At 45.1% G+C, this 25,966-nt stretch overlaps 1 protein-coding gene across 1 annotated transcript in view; it reads left to right on the top strand.

Moving 5' to 3' along the window:
* TNFAIP1 (TNF alpha induced protein 1) overlaps positions 1-25,431 on the top strand; it is a 109,693-nt gene extending 84,262 nt beyond the window's left edge. Inside the window, exons 6-8 of the mRNA XM_086954508.1 lie at positions 4,964-5,159; positions 14,987-18,910; positions 23,542-25,431. Of these exons, the coding sequence (XP_086810634.1) occupies positions 4,964-5,159; positions 14,987-15,223 (433 nt within the window). The 3' untranslated portion in view covers positions 15,224-18,910; positions 23,542-25,431. The remainder of the gene's footprint in view (positions 1-4,963; positions 5,160-14,986; positions 18,911-23,541) is intronic.
* The last annotated feature ends 535 nt before the right edge of the window (positions 25,432-25,966 follow it).

Here is a 25,966-nt window from a genome sequence, read left to right as displayed (position 1 = left end):
GTAGTACATTATGCTCCCAGTAGGAGACCATCAATGATATTCACTCTATGCTGAGCATCGACCACTGGAGACTAACATTGTTTACAAACTAGAATACAACAGAGAAATACCTTAGGTGCCTAGTGTAGAGACTGTCAGAGAAATACATTGTATGACGAGTCAGGTTTAAAAAAAAAAAGACACCCTTCTCAACTTTATCAATAACACTCATTGTGTTACAGCACTTCACCCAATAAGTGCAGACCGCAGGCCATCTTCTCGACCTAGTCTTCTCAACATTACCCACAAGCAAATTCAAACCACTCTAATACCAGGACTGAATAGACTATTTTGCCATCCCTGCCTCCCTGATCAATGTATTATCAACAAACTGAAGTTAACTCAAGCGAACACCAAACCATCAGACACTTAAAAAATGTCTCTATCGACAAACCAAACATAATGCATGAATATATATCTCGTCCTACAAACTCCACTTCAAACACCCTTTTAATAGATTTTAACACTACGTGAACATCCACACTCCAACTAAAACATATGAGTGCAAGCCAAATCTTTCTCCACCCTGGTACGTTGAACACCACTTGGACAATAAACACTCCATCCACAGATCGGAATGGAAATGGAATTTCCTCTCTGCGGTCCTTATCATTGCCCCTGCAATAGGTGGGCGCTTGATCCCCCGGTGTCTATCCAGCAGCAGGGCCCACGGGCTGATGGCTCCGCGCCCATCTTGTGGGTGCTAAATTTAAATGCCAGATCAGTGGCTAAACATCATCAAGCCATCTTTGACCTAATTGAGGACGAGTCCCCCGACGTCTTCGCTATTACAGAAACTTGGCTTCAGGATGCGGATGCGGCCATCATCAACTTAGCCTGTCCTCCTGAGTACTCTATGTACACTCTGAATCGACCGACGAGAGGTGGTGGCATAGCCCTCATAGTCAGGTCCTGTTTTACCTGTAAGTGGAGCGGCCTTAACATCGCTGGTTGTGAAAGCGCCTCTTTTAAGATCTTAGTCAGCCCTCAGTTTACGCTCTCTGGGATGGTTGTCTACCGTCCTCCTGGTAGCGATGTAGTGTTCAGAAACACCTTTCCTGATGCTGTTTGTACACTAGCCATGGGATGTGCAAACTTTTCCATCTTGGGTGATCTGAACCTGCATTTTGATATTCAGACCAACCCAACGGTGAGCAGTATTCTCGCTGACTTAGAGGCTCTTCAGCTCTCCCAACAGGTATCTCAGCCCACCCATGAAGGGGGACACATTTTGGACCCCTTCTTTACCAACCTGGACGTGGCTAAGGCTACATCCATCTCTCCTCTAGGATGGACAGATCATTTTTTGGTGACTATACGGTACCCTCTGCTTGAGACCCCTCCCACTCCATCGGTTAGAAGGGTCGCTAGGCGGCATTGGAATAAACTTAGGCTGGACGACCTGCACCGTCTCCTAGCGGAAGAGCCGCTAGGCCCACTGAATAGTGTGGAAACGGGCTACGACCAGTTCTGCACTTGGATTTCTAAGGCATTGGACTCTCTGATTCCCATTGTCTCAAGTAAAGTAAGAGCTAGAGAGTCGAGTCCCTGGTATGATAGTGCGCTACGTGCCTTGAAAGGTATTTGTAGACGGGCGGAAAGAGCATGGCGGAAGTCTTATGGGGCTGATTTAAAAGCTGCATTTGTTGCTTCCATCAAGACTTACCATCGGGCTATTTGTAGAGCTCGTGCGGCATTCTATGCCTCGGAATTCCGCAACAGCTCTAACCCGTCCAAAACAATATTCAAGGCCGTTAAAGATCTTTTGGCAAAAAGGACTTCCTCTGTGGCTGTGGGGTCCATTTCCCACTGTGAGTCCTTGGCCTCTTTTTTCTTGGAGAAGGTCCAGGCTATTTACCGGGCCTTCCCGAGTACGGGGACTGTCTTGGGAGTCCTAGATGGGGTTCAAGGCGATGCTACCCTGCACTCTTTTCCCCCACTACTTTTGGAGGGGTTTAATAAACTTGCCTCGCAGATCAAATCAGGCTCTCCGTCGGATCCAGTAAGACCCGCTCTTTTTAGAGAACAGTCCTTTCTGGGGCGCTCGGCAGTGTGTTCCTTAGTCAATCTTTCACTGGACTCAGGAGGGGTTCCAACTAAATGGAAGCAGGTCGTGGTCTCTCCAATCATCAAGAAGCCTTCGTTGGACCCGAAAGCTACCGCCCCATTTCATTGTTACCCTGGCCGGCAAAAATTGTGGAGGCTCACGTCAACCTGGCCTTGTCAGAACATCTTGCCCGGACCAATGCCTTGGACCCTACGCAGAACGGCTTTCGTGCTGGGCACAGCACGGAAACAGCCCTTCTTGCCATGGTAGAGCATCTACGTGCAGTGTTGGATGCTGGTCAGATGGCGGCGCTGGTATTATTAGACCTCAGCGCCGCCTTTGACACTGTTTCTCACAGCATTCTGTTGCACCGGCTAGAGGAGATCGGCGTAGGGGGACAGGCCTTGCAATGGTTCCGCTCCTTCCTCGACAATCGTTCTTTCTGTGTGGCTATCCCTCCCTTCAAGTCCAAATTCCAGCCTCTGGCCATGGGGGTTCCGCAGGGATCCTCGCTGAGCCCCACGTTATTCAATCTGTACGTGAGACCGCTGGCTGAGGTCGCTAGGCAGTGGGGCCTAACTTTGGTCTCATATGCCGAAGACACTCAGCTGGCGGTTACTCTCAGCGGGGATGCGGAACAAGGCGCCCCAAGGTTTCAGAATGGACTGAAGGCGGTGGCCAGCTGGTTGACGGCGAACTGTCTCCAGCTTAATGCCACCAAGACAGAGATTATGATTGTCGGCAAGAGAGTGGATCTCTGGGGTGACAGATGGTGGCCCTCAGAACTGGGACCGACTCCGACTCCGGTCTCGGAACTAAGAAACCTGGGAGTCTGGCTTGATACTGGTCTCACCTTTGTTGGCCATACTAAGAAAACAGCAGCTTGCTGTTTTGGCGTTCTTCGGGGTTTAAGACCCGTTCTTAAATTTTTTGATGCCCCAACTAGGCAGCTGGTGATTCAGGACACAGTCATGTCTCGCCTAGATTACGCCAGCTCCCTCCTGGTGGGTGCCAATCAGGCAGAAATTACCCGCCTACAGCGGGTACAAAATGCCGCTGCCAGAGCGATAGTCGGCCTGCCCAGATACTGTCCTGTGTCCAATGTTCTTCGTTCCTTGCATTGGTTACCAGTGAGGAAGAGAATCCATTTTAACGTCCTTTATTTGACTTTTAAAATTTTGAAGGGCATAGGCCCCCAGATTTTGTCTAATCTCCTGTCTTTCTATGTTCCAACACGCGCTCTGCTTTCCTTGGGCCAGGCTCTCGCCGTGGTCCCTCGATTCAGGCTTTGTCGTGCCGGTGGACGCTCTTTCGGTGTTAAAGCAGCAACCATCTGGAACTCCCTCCCGGTGGAAATTCGTCTGCTGGAAGATCTCATGCTTTTTCGGAAAGCCATTAAAACATTCTTGTTTTAGTCTCTCCTTTTGGCTGTTTCGACCATCTGCTGTGTTATGTTCTACCTTGTTAGTGGCGCCAGGACGCTCCTTTGCTGGAGCAGCTGTGCGCACAATAAATACCAATAACCTAACATAACATAACAATAAATACAGGACTCCTGATGACCTCCCAGTAGGAAGTCCTTTTACGCATCACGCAGAACTCATCTTACAGCAGGTAAATTCAAGTACTATACTAACACCATAAATGTAGCCACTCTTCGAGAAAATTGAGCACTGCATCAACAGCCTGCTTTCCTCTTCTATCTCACACTCTACAGACAAGTGCAATGTCACCAACCTATTCTTCAGAGAAGAATTAAAGATAGAACACGTTTGTTCAAACCCGTGTTAATTTCTGCAACTAAGTTTGCACCCACCACTCGTGGAAGACAGTCCTCCGTATTTAATACTATTTCTGTGAAGACCTTCCTTATGTTACAGCTGCACTGTTGCCTTTCATGTCTTTTCTCCCATAGCACAGTATCTTTTAGTGGTAATGAAGGACCTCAACAAGATGTCTGCTGGCTCCTTCACCCCGACCCCACATTCTTCACGATCTTCATAGTGAAACAAGCCTGCTGTGGATTCCTGTATCCAATAGCTTTCAGATATTCTTCTCATTAGTGGTATACGTTTGTTGTTTTTGCTTCCCTACTACTGAGATTGTGAGTGTAGTATGTAGTTCTAAACTTTTAATTATTTTTCTACTTTTGTTGACTTCAGCTCTCTCTGGTCTTCTCCTGTTTCCAACTCCACACTGTTCTCTTGTGAATAACTGTATGTCTTTTCAATGTTGCTGACTTTCTGCATTAACCTAGTGTGCGGTCAATCTGATTTGTTGCATTGTCCAACTTTTCTTTTAGTACACTGAGCCCGACACTCTCTCACTAGGTACATTGCACATACCATTAACAACTAAAAGGACTCTGTTAAAATAAACACAACCTCAAAATGGGAGCATTGAAGCCACAACATTGTTATGGTATTTAAGATTTATACACTGTAGATATTCATCCACAAATGATATCTTGGTCCACTCTGGCAAAGGGATGGTGAGAGGCTAGTTTTGGAATTAACAGATGTCTTTGGGAACTCTGACCGTAGGGCAGGTTTTTTTTCTGATGCAACTGAACACCTTTCCAGGCCTTGTTCACCCTAAATTCTGTTGACCCTTTCTATAGTGTAGTTACCATTGAATAAAACGATTTACCACAGTTTGTCATAGCGCATTTAGTCTCTAAGTCTGTGGATATGTCTGCATTCCTCTACGTTTCCCCCAAACTGATTTCCCTCTTACAAAGCAGTACCATGGTGGGTGGGTGTGAAGGGTGCTTTCAGAAGGGCTGATCATGTTCAGTGGTTCCTTTACACGTGAGCCTGCATTGACTCTAGCAGCTGTTCGATACCCCTGATGTTCCTTTTCTTTCTTGTGTTAAAGCAACTCTGATGACCATTTGCTAAAGAACATTGAACTCTTCGACAAGCTTTCCTTGCGCTTCAATGGGCGAGTTCTGTTCATTAAGGATGTGATTGGGGACGAGATCTGTTGCTGGTCGTTCTACGGACAGGCGAGGAAACTGGCCGAGGTCTGCTGCACGTCCATCGTCTACGCCACTGAAAAGAAGCAAACTAAGGTAAGGGCTACGAGCAGGACACAGGGATGAGCCAGCATGTGTGTGCTTGGCATCACTGTAGAACTTCCTTTTCACACCAACGCTTTGGTCAGAGGATGCATCTTTTTCAGAGGTACCCAATGTATGTAAGTCTTTATAGAAGAGCCAGCATAGATGAGCCGGCCTCTTTTCAGGTTTTGAAAATTTTGGCCCTTGTCGATTGAAATTTCAATGTTTATACTCTGTCTATTGTGAAATGAGATTTTAGTTGGGGATGATAAATGTTTTGTTGATATGCCACGTTACTTATCAGCAAACTATACCCTCAATAAAAAACAAAACAGGATGCCTCTTTTTCAAAATAGCTACCCGACCTGGCCAGCTTCCTGCGTTTCATATGCATGTTATGGATTGTTTGAGTAAATGGACGAATCGTTTTATACACTGAAGCAACCTTCAAGCACCACAAGTACAAAGTTTATTTGTCAAAATGTGGCCTAGTTAATCAGGAGGAGAATCTTTTACATTTGAAGTACATGGACGGGAATAGAACATAACATCGTCAGGAGTCGTCGTATTAACCTATCTGGTAACAAAAGATTTTTTTTAAGGATTTTTTTCATAGGTGTATCTTTAAGGTGCAGGTATTCAAGATTATAATTTCACCAGAAATGTTTCTCCAACAGAGATAATCTTTGCCCCTGAAACAATCTCCTGAAGTTAAGAAGTTTGTAAAAGTTTGTCAATGGCAAAGTATCCCGTTTGTTTTTCAGAAGGATTTTCCTGCTACAACATGTTTTGTATGAAAATCCTCACAAAAGTGGGCCTTCCATGCATTGTTTTCCATAAAATACACTGTTGCATGACTTTATCCCGCGATGCAATTTTTTTTATATGTCTGCAACACAAGTAAAAAAAATAAAATCATGAAGGCTGCTAATGACAACCTTTCCTCACCTCTGCAGTTACGGCTTTGCAGAAGGTGGTGAGAGAAAGTAGGTCTCTAAAGCTGGGATACTCAAAGTATGGCCCGGGAGCCGTATGCAGCCCTCCTGACCTTTGTATGCGGCCCCTTGGTGAACAGCAGAACTGGATTGCCATTTATTTGACAGAGCAGGAACATTCAGATAGAAGCAAGCAGTTATTTAAACTTTAACTAAAGTAATGGCGAGGCAGCAAAGAATGTCTCCTGTGCAACTTACACCAAATAAAGTTACATCTAGTCCACCCACAGAGAATGTGGAGTCTGAGGTGGAGGGAAATGTCAGCGGCCAAGACATGTCAAGGAGGTAGCATATTGTTCTGTGCATCTGGATATGCTACATGTCCCTGAATGTGGGGAGATGGACTTATATGAACAGGAAATCTTCCAGGAGTATTGGGATCAGCCACAGATGCTCGTAGCTGACAATTCTCAATCTTATGGACCTCGTCATTACTATTAGAAACTGGAACTCATGCAGGTGCCGGATGTGGTTTTGACAACATTGCTGCAGATGATGGCTACCTTGCAAAGGTTGCTTGATTAAGAGTGTGCCGGGCAGCCAGCGTCTGCCCCATTGTTTACTCCATCCATGCCTCCTCTACCTCCAACCCTGCCACTTCCTCCGCCTCTGTTGTCTTCTGTGCTGCTTGTGACACCTCCCAGAGCGGTCTTCCACCCACTGATCCCATCAACACTCAAGGACATGGTGGATAAAGACTCATCAGACTCATACCAGTATTCACATTTGAAAGATGAAGGCAACGTCCACAGGGAGACCACGTAGGCAATGAATAGTTTGTCGACTATATCGTACCCAAAGAGAATGACACATCTGTCATTCAACCAGAAACCCTCTGAACGATCTAGCATGCTGTAATGCTTGGATGGAAAGGGTTTCTTGAAGATTCAGTATTCCAATAGCTCCACATAGTAAAAATCTATACTCTCTTTTGTATGGTCAGAAGACCTTAAATTGATGAAGATGGAAGCTTCGGTTCTGATAGTGGTACCACATTTGTAAAATAGGTGCACAGCCCCCGATTGGGCCCAGCCTACCGTATGTGCCAGATTAGCTGCCCAACAGGGATCTAAAAACCTAGTCACGCCATTGTTGGCACCTACTGACGGATATGGCCACTGATAGATGATTGAGTCCAGAGAGTTAGTCCAGTGGCAGCAACATTGATCAAAGCTGCAAATTATTTAGCAGGTTTGGGCTGCTGTGACCACCAGATGTGACCTTACATCTCACCATCTCACCACTGATCAACCTCATCCCAAAATGGCAAGAGAGGCTGCCAGGGCGTTCGTCAAGTAGGGAACACAAACTCCTGCAGCCATCAACGCAGCAGTGGATGTAGGATGGCAGGAGCATCTGTTCTTGTGAGACCAGAAAGAATTTGGTTTACAGTTTTCCTTCCAGAAGATCCTGACATGCCACTTGACAGACTTATCCTGTTTGGGAAGCACAGGGACGATGCCCTGTAAAACATTACAACAGACACTACAAATGCTATTGGGTTTTTGCAACATTGGTTAACACTGTTCACTACTTTTTAAAGTTACTGGGATTCCCACTCTATTCAAGCATGTGAATATATGAATGATGTCAAGACTGGAGAACTAGAGTTAAAGTAAGTAAGTCATTTTTCTGATGGATACATCTGCCAGTGGATTCCTCACCTTGTGATATCCATCTGGGTCAGCAACATTCGGAAATTCTTTTGTAGCTCTTCACGCCGACGTTGATGACATTCCAGAACCACGGCATCGCGCGCGGCTCCGCTGACGTCACTGACTCCATAATAGGACTCCGTCGGCGTGATGACATCAGTTACCTTTTTTCCGCGTCATCAACGCTAACGGTTTTTCTTGTGATCCTCAGTAGCTCGTTTGTTACTCTGTTACTGTTGATTGTTTCCAGTGATTTCTTGTTTCCTGTCGAAATGTCTTAGAAGAAATCTGGGTTGAAGCACTGTGGGGAGTGCGGGAAGTAAATGCCCATAACGGATCCGCACGAAGACTCTGCATGATGTCTGTCTTCTGACAATGACGTCCAAGGATGCCCATGTTGTAAGAAGATGAACCCCAAGACGCTGCGAGAAAGAGAGGCGAAGCTTCTTGTAGCGAAGATGAAAGGCAAGAAAGATAGGAAGAGTTCGAGCTCCCGCTCGAGGCGGTCGAGCTCCCGTTTGAGGTCGTCTTCGGGGCATGCTTCTCGATCCAAGAAGAAGCAGCACGGGTCTCGGCGTCATTCCGAGAGAGAGTCTGATCCGAAGTCGAAGTCTCCAAAACATCGACATCTGAAGGACTATGTGTCTCCTTCACCTGTTGGACCGGATCCGGAAGGTGAGCCCTCGTCTGTGGATTCTCCAGAGCAGTACCCGGCACCGGCTTCGAATCCTTCGCCGACGCACTCTCCGCCTAGAGAAGAGGAAGAGGCTTCATTGCCTGAAGGATCTGGAACTCCGGGCATCATCCCGTGGATCCGGTTGACCCGATTCCTGTACCTCGACAGGAGCAGCCTATGGGTCCATACCCTCCATTTCCAGGCTTGGGACAAGACCTGACGCATTATTTAAATGCAATGTATGGGGTCTTTTCAAGAGCCATGTACCCCTCTGGAGCACCGGCTGGTCCCATGAGTCCGATGGCTTTTAATCTGGGCGTCCCTCGGACATATGCACCGGTGCCGTTTATGCCTTTTAATGCCAGCGCCGGCTCAATCTTGGCATTTCTCCGTGCCGAGGTCATCGACGCCCATTCCATCTTCACCAGCTCCGGTCTCGACTCAACCTTGTACGCTCCAGAATGATCCTCCGGCTCAGAGCACGACGCCGGCGCCGGCTCTGTCGGTTGTGGCTCCATCGACGCCTATCTCGAAGATGAGGTCTAGGCGGGAGGCTCAAAGGCTGCTGGAGGAGCAAAGTTATTGAGCAGAGGAGAGGGAGGAGGGAGAACTGCAAGAGACTGATGATTTGTTTGATGACCTTAAAGAAGCAAGTGGTTTGGAGTTATCTCTGGGGTGGGAGCTTTTCTCGGCTCTTGATTCAAGGTTCAAGGACAGTAAGGCGACAGCTAGGTCTTTAGGCCTTCAGTCCAGAGGTTCGACAAGTAAGAGATACAGAGGATTCGGAAGATCTTCCTTTCGCTCTTACAAGAAGCCACAGCAGCAGCAGCAGCAGAATTCTCTTTACAAATTGTACAGGGGTAGAAACAGGGGCCATCCTCTAGGCAGTCAAGCCTCCTCCTCTTCCCAACCCCCTCCTACCACAGCAAAGCAGCCCTAGATCCGTCATTCCGGATCATGCTGGTCCTGTGGGGGGTCGGCTTACAAATTTTCTACAGGAATATGAATCTGTCATCAGATCTTTTGGGTTCTCAATTTTGTAGAGAATTGGTATGCTCTTCCCTTTCGGCAATTTCCCCCAAATTACCCTCCTTGTCAAGGTTTTTGCACGGAGGACCACCTGCTTCTCCTGCAGGAGTAAGTCCTGGCGTTACTGAGAAAAGGTGCAATAGGGGTGGTTCCGGAGCAGGAAAGGGGTCAGGGGTGCTACTCCCGGTATTTCCTGATACCCAAGAAGGATGGCAGGCTTCGTCCAATCCTGGATCTCAGGATCTTGAACCTCTTTCTGAAACAGGAGAAGTTCAAGATGCTCACCCTTGCGCAGGTTCGTCAAGCGCTGCTGGAAGAGGTCTGGATGGTGTTGATCGACTTGCAGGATGCGTATTTTCACATTCCCATCCTGAAGTCACACAGGAAGTATCTCCGTTTCATGGTGGGGTCGCAACATTACCAGTTCGCGGCCTTCCGTTTGGTCTTACTACTGCACCTCGAGTCTTCACCAAGGTGATGGCTGTGGTGGCAGCACATCTCAGAAGGTCAGGGATACCGGTATTCCCTTATCTGGACGATTGGCTGATCAAAGCTGAGTCCCCAGAGAAGGTGCTCCATCTGCAAGTCACAACTCAGTTGTTGTACAGATTGGGCTTTTCGATAAATGAACCCAAATCTCACCTGGTGCCTTACTAGCGCAACCTGTTCATAGGTGCTGTGCTGGATACCACTGTGTGTCGGGCATTCACTCCTCCGCAAAGGATTCTCGACATACAGGAAATGATTCCTTTATTTTACAATGGAGCGGTCGTTCCAGTTCTGAAGGTCCTTCGTCTGCTCGGTCTGATGGCTTCCTGCATTCTGTTGGTCGACCATGCACGCTGGCACATGAGGGCACTGCAGTGGTGCCTCCGCAGGCAGTGGTATCAACACAACGGAGATCTTCGGGAGTAGGTCAGGATCTCCAGAGCAGCTGCGGCGGATCTGTCTTAGTGGAGTGTGGAGGGTAATCTGTCTCAAGGAAAGCCTTTTCATCTGCCGCCATCAGTGGTCACTGTGATAACTGATGCATCCACCCTAGCGTGGGGTGCTCATCTGGGGGATCTGGAGATCAAGGGTCTTTTGTCTACAGAGGAAAGGTAGCTTCACATCAACCTTCTAGAGTTACGGGCGATACGTTTGGCGCTCAAGGCATTCCTCCTTTCCCTTCGCGGTCAGTCTGTTCAAGTCCTAACGGACAACACGACCGTGATGTGGTATATCAACAAACAGGGAGGAGTGGGGTCGCAAAGTCTTTGCAGGGAGGCACTGCGTCTCTGGTCCTGGGTTCAGGACCGCCAGATTTGTCTGATGGCAAATCATCTGGCCGGGGTTCTGAACGTGCGTGCAGACAGTCTCAGTCTGCAGTTCTTGGCCAACCACGAGTGGAGGCTTCATCCAGAGGTGGTTTGTCACGTCTTAAACGTGGGGAACTCCTCGGGTGGAACGGTTTGCCATTCACGAGAATGCTCACTGCCCGTCATTCTGCAGTCTCCAGTTTCCGATGCAGGGAGCTTTGGGGGACGCGTTTCAGTTGAGTTGAGTCTCAAAATTCCTTTACGCGTTTCCTCCCATACCCTTGATTCCTCGGGGACTGAGGAAGATATGGCAAGACCGGGCCCAAGTCATATTGATCTCCCCAGATTGGCCAAGAAGGATGTGGTAGACAGATTTTCTCCACCACTCCTCGTGCCCTCCGCTCCGTCTCCCTCTCAGGGCAGACCTCCTCTCGCAGTCGCAGGGGCAAGTTCTACACCCCCACCTCCAGACATTACACCTTCATGCCTGGAGATTGAATGGGGCAACCTGAATTCTTTTTCTCTCCGACATGACGTGGTGGATGTCATTTTATCAGCCAGGCGACATTCCGCCAAGTCTATCTATTCTTATAGGTGGTCTAAGTTTGTTGCATGGTGTTGAGAGAAGTCCATTGACCCCTTGAAGGCTCGCTTGTCCGACTTTCTTCAGTTTGCACTCTCTTTGGCTCAGCAAGGATTTGCTGTAGCGACAGTGAAAGGTTATCTTTCGGCCTTGTCGGCATATCTTTGTCTGCCGGACCAGCAGTCCTTATTTAAGTCTCCTATTGTTTTAAGGTTTTTAAAGGGCCTTACAAATACATTTCCTCCTACCCCTTTTATTGTACCTCAATGGGACTTGAATCTTGTGCTTTCTTTCTTAATGGGTTCACCTTTTGAGCCTTTGCACTGGTGTCCCTTGAGGGTTTTATCTTTTAAAACGGTCTTTCTGATTGCGATTACCTCAGCAGGGAGGGTACGTGAGCTTCAAGCCTTAAGTTCAAAACCCCCATTCTTGACCATTCATGCTGAAAGAATGGTACTCGGGACCAGGGCTGCTTTTCTGCCTAAGGTGGTAACTCCCTTCCATCTGGGGGCAGTCCATTACCCTCCCTACCTTCTATCCTCCCCCTCACCCTTCCAAGGAGGAGCGGCTTCACCGTCTGGACCCTAAGAGGGCGGTGAGCTTCTACCTTGACAGAACCAGGGAGTTCAGAATTGATGATTAACTCTTCGTGGGTTTTGTTAGCTCCAGGAGAGGCAAAGTGGTGCACAAGCACACGCTGTCAAGACGGATCGTCTTGTGTCTCAAGATATGCCACTCTTTGGCCGGTAAGGAACCTCCAGATGGTTTGAGAGCTCATTCTACTAGGGCAAAGTCATCTACATCTGCTTTGCCTAGGGGTGTTCCTGTGGAGGATATTTGCAGGGCGGCAACTTGGGCCTCCCTTCACACTTTTGCAAAGCATTATTGTTTGGATGCAGAGGTGAGGAGGGACGGACACTTTGCTCGTTCCGTCCTTCATGACTTCTTGGCATAGAAGGGTGGACACCCTCCTCCGGGAGTGGGACTGATGTGGTAATCTATTCACAAGGTGAGGAATCCACTGGCTGATGTATCCATCAGAAGAACAAGCTACTTACCTTCGGTAACGCTTTTTCTGGTGGATACAGTATCAGCCTGTGGATTCCTCACTGGCCCACCCGCCTCCCCATTGTCCACCCTTGTATACCTGTAATAGTGACAATGTTTTAATGTATATATTACTTTCAAAGGAAGTGTATTATTATAATTGCTTTTCAGCATTGTCTGCACAATAAGTGTAATACCTTGATTATTTTGTACTGTGTATACTGTGTATATATCTACTGTTGTCGGTCCGTCTGTGTGCCTCGAAGGCACGGAAAAAAGTGCGGAACTGATGTCATCACGATGACTGAGTCCTGTAATGGGGTCAGTGACGTCGGTGGAGCCGCGCTCGATGCCGTGCTTCTGTGACGTCGTCCACGTCGGTGTGAAGAGCTGCAAAAGAATTTCCGAATGTTGCTGACGCAAGGGGATATTCACAAGGTGAGGAATCCACAGGCAGATACTGTATCCACCAGAAAAAGCATTACCGAAGGTAAGTAACTTGTTCCTTTGTTCCAGGTTTTGCAGATCCTTGTCTTAAACGGCCTTTAGAGACGTCTTTGGAAAGAATGTAATGCTTTCTTGTGTTTTTGCATTATTATAAGACTAACAGTGGGCTTGTCGATAAACTAAGATAGGTGTATGTCTAAAAGATTAATATAATTAGTGCCGAAAAAAAAGCTTGATGTTGTACAATGCTTGTGATTTGAAGATAACTAATTGTATGAAGAGTACAGTGAAGCCATGATTTGATGTGAAACGATTACAGCTGAATCGTAAAGATAAATACTGTAGATCCTCTTTACATTTGTACATTGGCCCTTTATTAGTGCTACTGTAGTAAGACACACTCCTCTGTGTGTTACTGAAATGAAAACTGCATCTGTGTGTTTAATTTGTGATGTACTTAATTCTATATTGAAAGAAAATAGATGCGTTGTGTTGCGCTCTCTCTTTCAGTGAGATGAGATTTACTCCTTGGCAACTTTTAAGATCTGATGGGGATTGTCGTGTTTAAAGTCTAAATGTTTGCCCTTGACCCGGCCAAATGCAACCTGGGCACAACAAATAAGACGTCCCGCCATCCACCACTTGCTGGTTTTGGCTCTGCCATTACTTGTTGCTGCACAGGTTCTGGCATAGGTAATAGTGCATCTTGGAATTCTATTTTCTATACATTCTATTCAATCAATCAGTCATTTATGAAGCGTGGCAAATCACCAGTGAGGATCTCAAGGCGCTGGTGCTATCAGCTGCTTCGTGGTGCTCTGTTCAGTCAAACAGCCAGGTCTTGAGTCATTTCCTGAATTGCCAGAGTGATTAGGTGTTTTTGATGTGCACAGGAGGGTCGTTCCCGGCTTTGGCTGCCAAGCGTGAGAAAATATGTCCACCGCTGTTGCCTCGGCTGATTCCAGGGTGTCTCCAAGGAAGAGGGAGGTGGATCGTAGGTGTCTGGTTGCTATAATGATAACATTCCACCATGGCATTACGTTACATTTATCTGGATTCTGAATGCTCTTTTTGAATGAGGATGGTGATTTCCATATTTAATATGCAGATGGCGATTGCAATTTTTAACATGAGGATAGCAGTTGCCGTTTTTAATACGAGGATGGTGATTACGAATGTTTACATGAGGATGGTGATTGCTATTTTCAACGCAAGGCTAGCAAACCAAATCAGTGTTCATTCTTCTCAAACGGCTGTCACATCACATCTGCAGAAGCGAAGGGGCACACTGAGGGAGGCTCCTCGTTTGTGAATTGCACATTTGTAGGTATTTTATGCTATTGCCTCCTTTACTGGGGACAGTCTCTTCTTATTCGTTGTCATGATTTTCATTTAGGTATCTGCCTACGATTGTATCAGCCCAGATGTCCGACTGTCACGGTATCTTGGGCATCTCTATTTTTATTTTCCTGATTTGGTACTAGTTTCAAAATGTGGAAAGTCTGCACAAGATATATTTTGAAGCACATTCCCTGTCTGTATGCTTTCTATCTGGAATCAGATAAGATCCTAAACTGTCCTGATAGTTTGGCATCTCGCATCTTTTTTACCTGATCCCTCTGGTTATTCTCACCTTCCAAAATGGCCTCCTGCCTTCACCTGTATTTTCCATGTCCCCTTTAGACCTGCCCCTTGTAGACATAGATTGTACCCTTCAGAGTTTGTGCTAGAAAGCTCTACATTTTACTTGTAAGAATAATGGTGTGTCCTCTACCTTAGCCTTCATTATTGGCTCCTACTATTTCTGGTATCTGTTGGTCCATATTTTCTTAGATCTTTGAAATAATTGAATATTTATAAATATATCTAAAACGAAGCTTAAAGTATACAATGTTTCTGCTTAGTATTAGTCTCTACGCTCTAAAACAAATGTTCCAAAATTCTTTTTAACTAACAATTTTTTTTAATGTTTGTGAAATTGTTGCTGATTGAATTTTTTCTCCTGTTTTTATTTTCGTAACATACTCCAATGAACCTGAGGCTTGGTTTGAGTTTAATTAAACATCTAAAATAAATAGAACATAAAATGTGCTGTCTTTTCATCCCCAGGTGGAGTTTCCTGAAGCTCGAATCTATGAGGAAACCCTGAACGTGCTGCTGTACGAGAGTCCTCGAGTACCAGATAACTCCCTGCTGGAGGCTACCAGCCGCAGTCGAAGCCAGGCATCGCATAGCGAGGAGGACGAAGGGCTGGAAATTCGAGACCGGGTGCGCCGGATCCACGTGAAGAGATACAGCACATACGATGACAGACAACTCAGTCACCAGTCTGCCCATAGAGACTAACAGGCACTGGCTTTTTTTTTTGTTGATCGGTTTTATTTTAGACGAGGTGAAATCACCTATGCACAATCTGTTTTAGAACACTAAGGCTGATTTCCGGTAGCATTCAGGATTTGTGCCAAATCAGTCTTTTTGGTGCTTTCTGGTATTCAGTTGCATCCTCTCCTGCATTGAGGTGGTACCTCTGAGGCCAGCAAAGCAACTGCTGCCTGTGCCTGGAACCATCTAATTAACTTGGCCCATTGGCCAAAGTCCTTGCTGATGGGGACTGCTTTTTAATGATTAAGATCATGAAACACAGGTGCCTTTTGATGCCTTCGAACAATCTTGCAGCGACTATCAATGTTCACCTCGATGTTGATCCGCCACAGGGAAGACTGCTATTGACATTGATTGGGGCAAAAGGGACTACACTATACAATCCTCTCTCAAATGGGGAGCTCCTAGCTGACAAACTGAAAGCAGCGTTCATAAGTAGACATTTTGTGAAGACCTGTCGGAGAATAGACCCTGTAGCTGCAAAGACTTGACTGGGCTCCTTTGACTAGTTTTGTGAATGCATAACACTAATATTTAAACCAGTCTTCCAGAATGTGCAAAATTGTTTACTATTGCAAAATATTCCCAGCAGTTGTATACTCTCTACTGCTGTAATAATGAGCATAGTGCAGGACATTAGTTGATGATGCCCAACTGAGCATCTTTGTATTTGGTCCGAATCCTACCAAGGCATTATCCAGCAGAAATACCTACGTTTGTCATTTTTTTAATTGATTAAACTACAAAAGCTGAAAAACAGCCAAAGTAGGTTGCATTTTAGTTTCCTTAGCTGCCTGCTAAACGCATTCTGGGCAGTTTCTGCCTTCTGAGTGCTAGTCTGTTGCCTTGGGTGTTGGTTCACTGCCCCTTGTGTCCTTGACGCTTGTTGTGTACACAGGAATGCAAGTGCATGGAGTGAACACCTGCCCGGAGTACACTCCAGCCACGGTTAGAAAACTCAAGACTACATTTGGGCAACAAAGAATTATTTGAGCTTCATCTGCTGTGCATCATCTCGATTAGGGTCCGTATGCAATCTTGATTACTTGAAATTAAATTTTGGGGCGCTTGGCTATCACTGTTGTCGAAGTAGACCATTCATAGTGACAGACAGGGAAGATATGTCTCCCGTGTTTTACCAGGCAATGTAAGAAAGAGACAAATGGGGCACAGTAAGGCACCAGATTTGTAAATGCTTCGAATGCCAAATTATGCTTGAAGAGGGCGATTACTGGTTTGAGCCAGTATTCAACGGGCTTTGAGTAACATAACAAAGACCACATTGTAGGGCAGAAATGCACTTGGATCAGAACAGCGTGTGCCATTGGCAGAAAGAAAGTGTTCACTTCTCTTTTGAGCAAAAAATGTGTTCTAACTGTGTGCTATCTGTAACAGTGCATGCACAGAAGAACATGCAAGCCACACACAAGGAACTGGGGTTACTACTACCATTCTTAGTGTGTCTGATTTTGCCACGCTCTGACACTTGAGTTGTAGACTGCTCTGCTCACCCACCCCTTCCACCTTCCGAGGGCCAAAGGCAGGCTGCCCCGATGAAGCTACATGCCCACTGCCATATTCTAATTTCCTGTGCAAACAAACCACAGAGTGCAATGGTTGGGTCTCATAGGTTGCTTTTTCATGTGTCTGCCACTGTACCTGCTTCAGAAGTGTGGAGTCTTGAAATAGCAAAGGTCGACACCAAATTAAAGAAGGAACCTTAAAAGTGCTTTTGGGAAGGTTAGACTCCCCCCCCCCCCCCCCTCCCCCCCCCTGCATGCCTGGGACATTGTTTTCACACGGTCGGCTAGGTTTGTTTTCAGGTATATCTCCCATTAATGACACACTGCCTACATTTCATCTCTTCCTCCCCTGGCCTGAAGTAAAACCTGAGATTGTGCCAATTGCTGTTAAATATCTAGTTTCTGCACCTTCATTGTCTTTTGCCTCAATATTTTCCAAGAGGGACTCCTAAGGAAAAGAAGTTGAAGTCTTGAAGATCATGGCCGGCCCCTAGAACTCGAGCTGTAAGATTTCGACACTAATGTTAGGGATTAACCACTTAATAATGGGTTGGTTCCCCACTATGTGGATGTGCAGGTCGTGCAGTGCATGCTGGCACACTTCATGTTGTTAATACTCCATTTTAGTAAAGATAACAGAAACAATAGAGTTGTGGTTTCAATGTTTGTGGACTGCCTTACCTTCAGGCTCACTGTGAGGAGCTATTTATGTTGAGCCCTGTGAACCTGTTGTCTCTATTTAAGTGCGCTGTTGGAATTAATGCATTTGTAGAGACTTTGCTGACACAAAAGAAAAGTTTGCAGTAAGTTAAAACTTGTATCCCTGTACTTGTAGCTGCTAGTATCCTATAAAAAAAGAAATAGGACTAGAATTTTCCTAAAATCTGATTACAGTAATGTAGCCTTTGTGGATGCGCTCCCCACAGCGGATAAGACTTCTTCTGTTGGAAGACTGATTAACTTCAGTGCTGTCTTTCAGCCTTGTGTCTTTGGGGGCTCCGCAGCAGTACATTACCCATGTAGTTTGAACATTTGAGAAAACAGTCCAGTTTGCTTTTACTATCTGTGAAACCAGTTTAAAAACATCCACCTCTATTCAAGCCGGTCTACCATAGCATCAGCCCACCTTACCTCTGAGGTTTTCTCCCATGCACCAAAGCTTCACCTCTCTCATAATGTTGCCACTCCAGAGTTAACATTACAGTGCCTGCTATCTCTACAACCATATCTTTGAGTGCCATTTTTAACATTGAAGTGAGTTGCATCAACCATAATCTGTCCTACCCATTTTATACATAGCAATGTCTATTGTCGCGACTATCAGGGCGTCCCCTCTCCATTGTTATCAATGCACTGTCTGCCAGTGTACCTACCACAATCTCTTCTGCCCATTCTTTAAACTACATCTGTCACCGCCTTCCATTACCTAGTTTTTTTCCTTCCTCCTAGTTCTTTTGGCAATATTTTAGTCTTTAAAAGCACACTGCAATTCTCAATTGTTTAGTTTTTTAATTATAATAGTCTCTCCCTCAAGGCACTGTAGTTGTCCCTTGATTTGCGTCCCAGCTTCTTGAGATCTACAAAAATATGGAGCTGTGGGAAAAAGAACCTAGACCAAGACTTTAAAAAACATAAATAAATAATTGTGGACATATATCCTGCCATCCCATCTGCTACAGGGTGATAGTGTGCACTTATTTTTATGCCTAAAACCCTATTCCTTTAAAAACTCCCCCATCTCTGACTAAACTAACTGGACAGCATAGTTTGTTAAAATGGTGTTGGACAAGTATTCTCTACGATACACCTCTCAAGATCCTTGTCAATTAACATAATGAAATCATGTTATCCTTCGCTGCCTACAATCGACCCCACCATGTCCAGAGAGAGCTGTGTCTTCCCAAGGCTTCTCAGGCAACCTCATTAGGAGGCAAAAGATACCCCCTACAAGTAATTATAAGGTCTGGGAGAAGGGGGAAAAAACAAAACTATACATAGGAAAACGCTCCCACTCTACCTATATCTATTTATCAATGGCTATTATTAGCTCGCTGGGCTACCCTTTGCTGTGGGAATCTATGGATACAACAAAATTACATTCATTTCCATCCTTGTTTATTATTATCTTGTATTTACAAAAGAATAAACTATTTTTTTTAGAAACACTTAAAAAAATACATTGCTTTCGTGCTCATTTGTACAATTCAATTTATATTCAATTCAACATTTGTACAAACAGTAAAGCATAATTGTGCTTATCCCCATATAGTGATCAACTTCACTTCACATCACAACCTATCATGCCCAACTCACGCATACATACATCACATACTTGTCAATTCCAGCTTTGTTTGGCATGCAGCATTGAAATCATGTGAAGAGCCCTTCATTAATGTCCACAATTATGCTGACACCTAGGAGTCCATTAGGCCGACGTACGTTTCGGTGGATAAGGGTTACATAGATCCACCTTCTTCAGGACCGCTTCTTTTCTATATTTTTACAGCGGAGGATAATGGGGAATCGTTGGATCAACATGTCTTCATGCTCACAGGTTAGGGCAGGTGTGTGGAAAACCTTCCCAATGGTAGGGGTATATATAGTTCCACTGATCATTCTTAAACCCGTTTTAACTTTGGGCTATAAGAGCCATCACCAGTCTTTTTTGTCTTTAAAAGGTAGGCAATACCAACGATTGGTTCGCTATATCCTTCCTTGTGCGGAGTGGACCAGATCTGTGTAAGATACGGGCAAATTCTTCCTAATCATTCATTGCTGCTTTCTAACTCGCCATAGTAACGGTCCGCCACCATCACACCCTCTCAGGCAACCTCCTCACAGTCATGGGCTGAACCTTGATCTTACATATCTTGTCACTGTACAGATGCTCTATGCAGCTCCTAACAGTTCTCTCTACCCGCATATCCAGCACCATTTAAATTCAGGCCTTTCTTTTGTTTTGCAGATCGGGTAGAGTCCTTGCTGCACCAACTCTATGAAAGTTTGCCTGTCTGTTTCAGCCAGTACTAATTTGGTGCCCATAAATTCCAGTCTATCATGTTCAGGCAACTGTTTCCTGATGCTCCAAAACTCACTGCACTCTTTAACACAGCTGGCTTTAGATTTCCAGCCCAGCCTTCTCTCAACCTGATTAGAACTTCCTTCAATGTCTAATCTCCAGCAACCAACTCTGTCCACTCTTTTTCTCTTATGGCACCATCCAAGACTTGGCACACCCTAAATTATTCCTTCTCCTCTTAATTATCCTCATCTAATTCTAAGCCATTATTTTGACTAATCTGGAGAAACAGTCTGCTGTCCAGTTGCTTCCCCTAGAAAAATACATCAAATCAAACTCCTACATCAAAGCCACCCATGTGCATATTCTGTTCGATGCTGCATCAATGCCGTTTTGAGTGAACACTTCCCTCCGAGGCTTATGGTCAGTCAGTCACACTCTGCTACCCCATAACATCGTCTGCAACTTCCTCACTGCCCAAAAGATGCTTAATGCTTCTTTTTTCAGTAATGGAATCATTTAATTCTGTGCCTTTCAATTAGATAAAAAGGATATAGTCCTCTCCTCACTTTCCCATTGTCTCTGCACAGCTCGCAATCCCTTTAAGCAGGCATCTGTAATTAAGGTAGATTTGACTCTCTGATCAAATCTCTGCAAACTGGGTGCTCATGCTGCACTGCTCTTAATGTCCTCTCTGCCATAATCCAGAGACCACATCATTTTTACTCTCCCTTTGGTAATCATCTTCTACTATTCGTTTGATTAGCAAACTGTGACACAAACTGGTGAAAGTGCATGAATTGGTCATACTTCACCAATTCATCCTGTCTGGCACTAGTAGATCCAAGAGGCTTTTCACTAGTTTTACCTTTTATTTCATGCACCTTACCTGTAATCATGTGACCTAAGTACACAATCTCCTTTTCGTTAAAAGGAGCATCTCTTTGCAACCTATTTCAGTGTATGTAACCTTTTAAATAACCTAGCTGGTCACTAAAACCTCCAGAACAGCAAAATACACTGCCTCTTCATGTCCATAGTCACCGTATATACTGTTGATACCAATCACCTTTAAAATTACCGGTCAAGCTTAATTAGCTGTTGAACGCTAGCTTGAGGTCTGCGGTTGGATTTAAACAATTTTACTCTACATTACTTCTTTGTGAAAAAAACTCCTGAAGGGTTAGTATAATTTGCGCTTCCGGACATAAGTCAAGCTTCATACTTCAAAGGCCTAATTTTTGCTGACACCGTTCACCTGCAAAACAGTCTCTCTGCAATCCAGCTCACCACCCCAAGAGTTTGTATTTATATTCACCTCCTTAACATTTCCCTTGTTACTTTTTTGGCCTACAGTTTTTCCCAGTGTGTTTTATTTCCATACACCTTGCACACTGCCTTCCAAGCAGGAAATACACTGTTAGAATAATGATCAATGTTGCCACATCAGTAGTACTTTCCTTGAAACCCCCCTTATGAGTGCCTTCTGCTGGATACTGGTACTTTCTCTGTTTGACCATGGTCCTTCTTTATCTCCTTAGCACAGGTTAGAAAGCGTTCAATTTGGTTTGCAACGTCCAAAACCTCACTCAAATTATGGTTGTCTTTCTACCAGAGTAATCTCTCACATTTTCAATATTGCACCTAACAGAAATTGGTCCCTTGTTCTTTCCTCTACAGTCTTCTTAAGCTTGCAGGAGGATGCTCATTTTTGTAGTTGTCACAAAACTGCCTCTCCACATTTCCACACCCTCTTCCCAGAGTGAACTTTTTCCATCACCGTGGTCACTTTTGGAAGGTAGTGCAGATGAAGCTTTCTCATGTAGACTTCATACTCATTGAAACCTTGCACCTACTCACCACTGAGTTCAGAAAGATGGTCAAAGACCTCTTGACCTTCAGAACCCGGGCAATGAAGCAGAAGAAAATACTTCCTCTCCACACTCCAGGTCCTCATACTCTGGCACAATGCCCAAAGAACTTTTTTCAACTATGTCCATGATGAAGTGAGGAAAAATGGAGACACTGTTCAATTCTGCATGGTGCAGTGTCTTGCAAAAAGTAATCAAGACAGTTGCAAATGAGCTTGGTGAAAGACAATAAATAGATTGCATGTTCAACTAACTAAATATGCACTTATAATATGTACAGAAATTCTGCTGGTGCCAGACCATGCACTCGAGTTAGCCCCACCGGCAGCAGACCAGCTACCCGAGATACCATGCTGATACCCAAATGTAATCTGTGAAAGGAATACAAAAACACTCCCATGAAGAGTACTGCCACAATTGGCTAATGTACAAATGTTAAAGTCATGGTTATGACTTTCAGTACAAGTTATGAGTCACAACCAGCAAGTATCTTCCCAGTTTACCTGTACCTCTAACCTTTAACCAGGAATTTGTTGGTAACTTTTCATCCAAGTAGCATCATCAAGAAATTAATCTGCTGTCCAAGATGAAATGATGGTAAATTACATAGTTCGGTTTCTGTAGACCACCAGTGTAGAATTGCCAGAGGCACCTCGGAGTCTCTTGTAAATGGTTGTCAAGTGACCACACTCCACTTAATGCCTTTGCATGCATTTGATGCTGCAGGCACCATGTGATGCCAGTACGCTTGCCGCGTCACTCCTCTGTGGCCTGGATACTCCTCAGAGAACGGAATCTTCACAGCTACAGGATGGCGCTCAACCTATGTTTGCAGGTTGGAAACCTCACTCGCATTAGTAGGCACTCGGGAAAGTTGACGCTCCCTGAGTACTCATCGTCTTAAGTCTGATCACTGGCACCAGAGCTGGTAGTGCAGTGGCACGGGTTGGCACTTGAGCGCAGGGGTGGCGCTGGTAAGTTCTCGAGCACAGGAACGTTAGTTGAATGGAAGTAGACACTATGACGTGGCCAACACTTGCACACTTATATCCAGTGCCGTTCGGTCCTAATGTGAAAGGGCCCTCACCCAACTTACCACAATAAGGATCCTCAATGGTACCTGCATTTAAAGTGCTTGGCAACATACGTGGTAGTACCACCAGAAGTTGTGCTTCAGTGGACTATTTGGGTGAAATATACTGTGTAATCCAAGCAGGACGAAATGTCTTCTCTTTGTAGACCAAAATGGTAAGGGGCATTACAGCGTTAACTGTTAGGAGATGCTATAAGCATACTAGCTCTTGAAGACTCCAACAAGTTCTTCTCCACCACGCTCGCCACCAGTGTTATGAGGTGTAAATCCCACGAAGGAAAGTGACTCACACAAGTGTAAACTTCAAAGTAAGTTATTTTGGGGGAATACTACAGCCTCCTGACAGCGTGAAGACTATTCATGCCACCCATCACCGCCTTCAGAAGACGCAGTGTACATTATTTTACATCTCCAAATTCGACCTAAGAATTTCCAAAGGATAGAATACCACATTTAAGTAATTGGGAATATACATTCTATTTCATACAACAATGCACCCAGTGTAAGTGATGTTTAGCAAAAGCTTCAGTAATGAGATGCTGAATCTATAGCTGGGTGGAGTGAACATGTGGAAATTCAAGGGATAAAGCAACATTTGCCATAATAAAGCATAGGATTAAGAGAGGCTCTAAACAGGGCCACATTTCGGCCTGATTTCTATTCAGTTCTGATCTTCAAGTTGCTTAACGCGATTACCAGTTGTGTAAGTGCCATTCAGTCCTTTGCCATTCATTCATTTGCTAAAGTTATCATCTGCAGTTCCTTGATGGATGCAGTGGTCATTCTAATTCTATGCAGGACATTTCTTATTTGTCTGTGTTCTCAGTCTTCGCCTTCAAGTTGTCTTGGTTGATGCCCTGGGCAGCCTCCTGCATCTCGACTATTCCACAGGCACGAACTGCAAGCTCTTAAATCTGCATTTATTGCCAGAGACGAGCCCTCTCCTGATTTTTCGGAGCACAAAATTCCAGGGAAGTGTTTAAGATTGAGTTTGCTCTGTTCATTGTTCAGCAGCAGTTTGTAGGTTGTGGTATCATGCCTTCTCATCTTCATCGTTGGTGAATCCGTTTCAAGCAACTTTTACCCCCTTCGAGATTCACGTCTTATATGGCTGCATGCCGCATGAGTGTCACTCACTACGTAAGCTTCTCACAAGAAATGCCTCTCTCCATTGTCTGCATCCCTCATCTGTCACAGTGCATGTAATGTCACAGTCCCATCCAGCAGCTTGTGCAGTTCAAAACGACCTGAGATTACCACGGTGTCACAGCTTAATGGGCGAAGTGACTTGCCCACTTCAGAGTTACGCAGTCGTCCACATCAGTTCAAATATCCCAGCTTTGAACATGGTAATCTTCCCAGTATATTTTTATTCCAAACACTAAATTATTGTTTGGCAAAAAGTATGAGTCTCGTTTCCTTCATCACTGCAGTTGTTTTACGAATCCAACACTGTGCATGCTTTTGTGACTTGCGAAATGCCACCGTGCTTCCACAGCAGTGGTTTGCCAGGAATTTATCTTTGGGTAGGGGCAACCCTTCAGTCCGGGCGTCGGTGCTCTGACCCCCTTTTCCAGTGCATGGGTGATTGGTCAGCCGGATAGATACTCATTCTGTCGAGATGAAACACTCATGCACTTCATATGCATTAATACACCAGTACCTGGTGGCGTGAGCTAATGTGTGCTGGGCTGAAGATCTCACTGCCCTGAGGGCAGTGACATCATCAGCCCAGGAAAGCCCTGCTTGATGCTCCCCCTGTTGAACATGGGGAGCATCAGATAGCACTGGGCGATTTAGGTCTCTGCCCTGAAGTGCCCAGGACTATCAGCGAGGCCTTGCACCACACTTTTTCCAACTCTTCACAGGGTGGTGTGGGACAAGCAAGTCTCACTGATCCTACCCCACCCTGTAATAAATTAGGAAAAATCATCCTCCAGTCTTTGAGTGACACTAAAGGATACCCAGTGAGAGGAGGCCGCAGGATCTTCCTGTTGTCTACCCAAAGCCTCCAGCTGCATTCCGGGCCACTTTGTTTCTCTCTCGCGCCTACCACCCTCTGGTTCCCAGGTTGGTGCTCCAATGAAGGTGGGTCTGTGTGTACATATGAGTGTGTGTATTTGCATGTGTGTGCTGGGCTTGTGAGTGGGTTGGTATGTGTCAGTGCATGTGTGTGCGTATGGAAGGGTGACCGTGGATGTATATGCGCGTGTGTGCTACGCATACCACTTATCCCACTGCTTTTGGGAGATGTTCTAGCTTGAGCAACCAAAGAATAAGCGTGATCGTGATTTTTCTGTGGAGACCCCTGGACATGAGAGCGACTGAGAACTATAGAGCAATGCGCTTTGAGGACCCACATTTGGTCTGATCTCCATATACTCCACATTGAAGCTGGGAGAGTCCTAAAGATGTGCTGTCAGAGGGACCCACCACATACATTAAAGAGGGCGGCAAACTTGAGATCAAATGCAATTTTATGTCTAACTTTTAAAGACACTTCATGCTGCCCATGCGTAAATTGAATCCATCTATTTCTGTTGCTAAATTATGATTTGACATCTTTTTGATTTTCTGTTAATTCTGTTCTTCAGAACTCATCAAAGAGTTCGTGCACATTCCATGTTCATTTGAGTTTGTAAATAAAAATTACGTTTAATACTTTTCATCGGAATTACGCCGTATTATTGAAGAAAAGACTCATTTTTTGGGGGAGCAATAAAAACACGTATAATGTAGAATTTCCCAAGAAATGTTGTATTTGTCTGTTTGAGATAGCTTTGTAATACGTTTTTAAAAATGAATTCACATGAATGATTAGTCCATTCTGTGTGAGCCTTTTTTTTTGTTGCTTACTTTTCTGGTCGCCCAAAGTTACAATTCCAAATGAAGTTCAGCTCTATAGTTTGGCTCAGAAAATTGTCAGCGTTGGCCAAGTTGTCCTGCATCATCACTTCCATCCATGTCCGCACAGCTGCTGTTTCACCTTTTATCTCTGATTGTTTTTAAAAAGAAGTAATGTTATATAAAGGCAGGACTCCTCCCATTTCTATTTCCAATCCCCTCTACGCTCCATCCTCCCAGGACAGCTTCTCGTCGCTCTGATGCTGCTCAGATTTGGACACATCATTTCCACATTTGTAAGAATCTAGGAACAGGAAGCCCTGGCTTGTCCGAGAACTGCCAAATATCACTTATTTC

Source organism: Lissotriton vulgaris, chromosome 2_1, assembly GCF_964263255.1.
Source record: "Lissotriton vulgaris chromosome 2_1, aLisVul1.2, whole genome shotgun sequence".
Classification (NCBI taxonomy): Eukaryota; Metazoa; Chordata; class Amphibia; order Caudata; family Salamandridae; genus Lissotriton; species Lissotriton vulgaris.
Note: the sequence above shows the minus strand (reverse complement) of the source record. Positions and strands in the feature narration are given on the sequence as shown.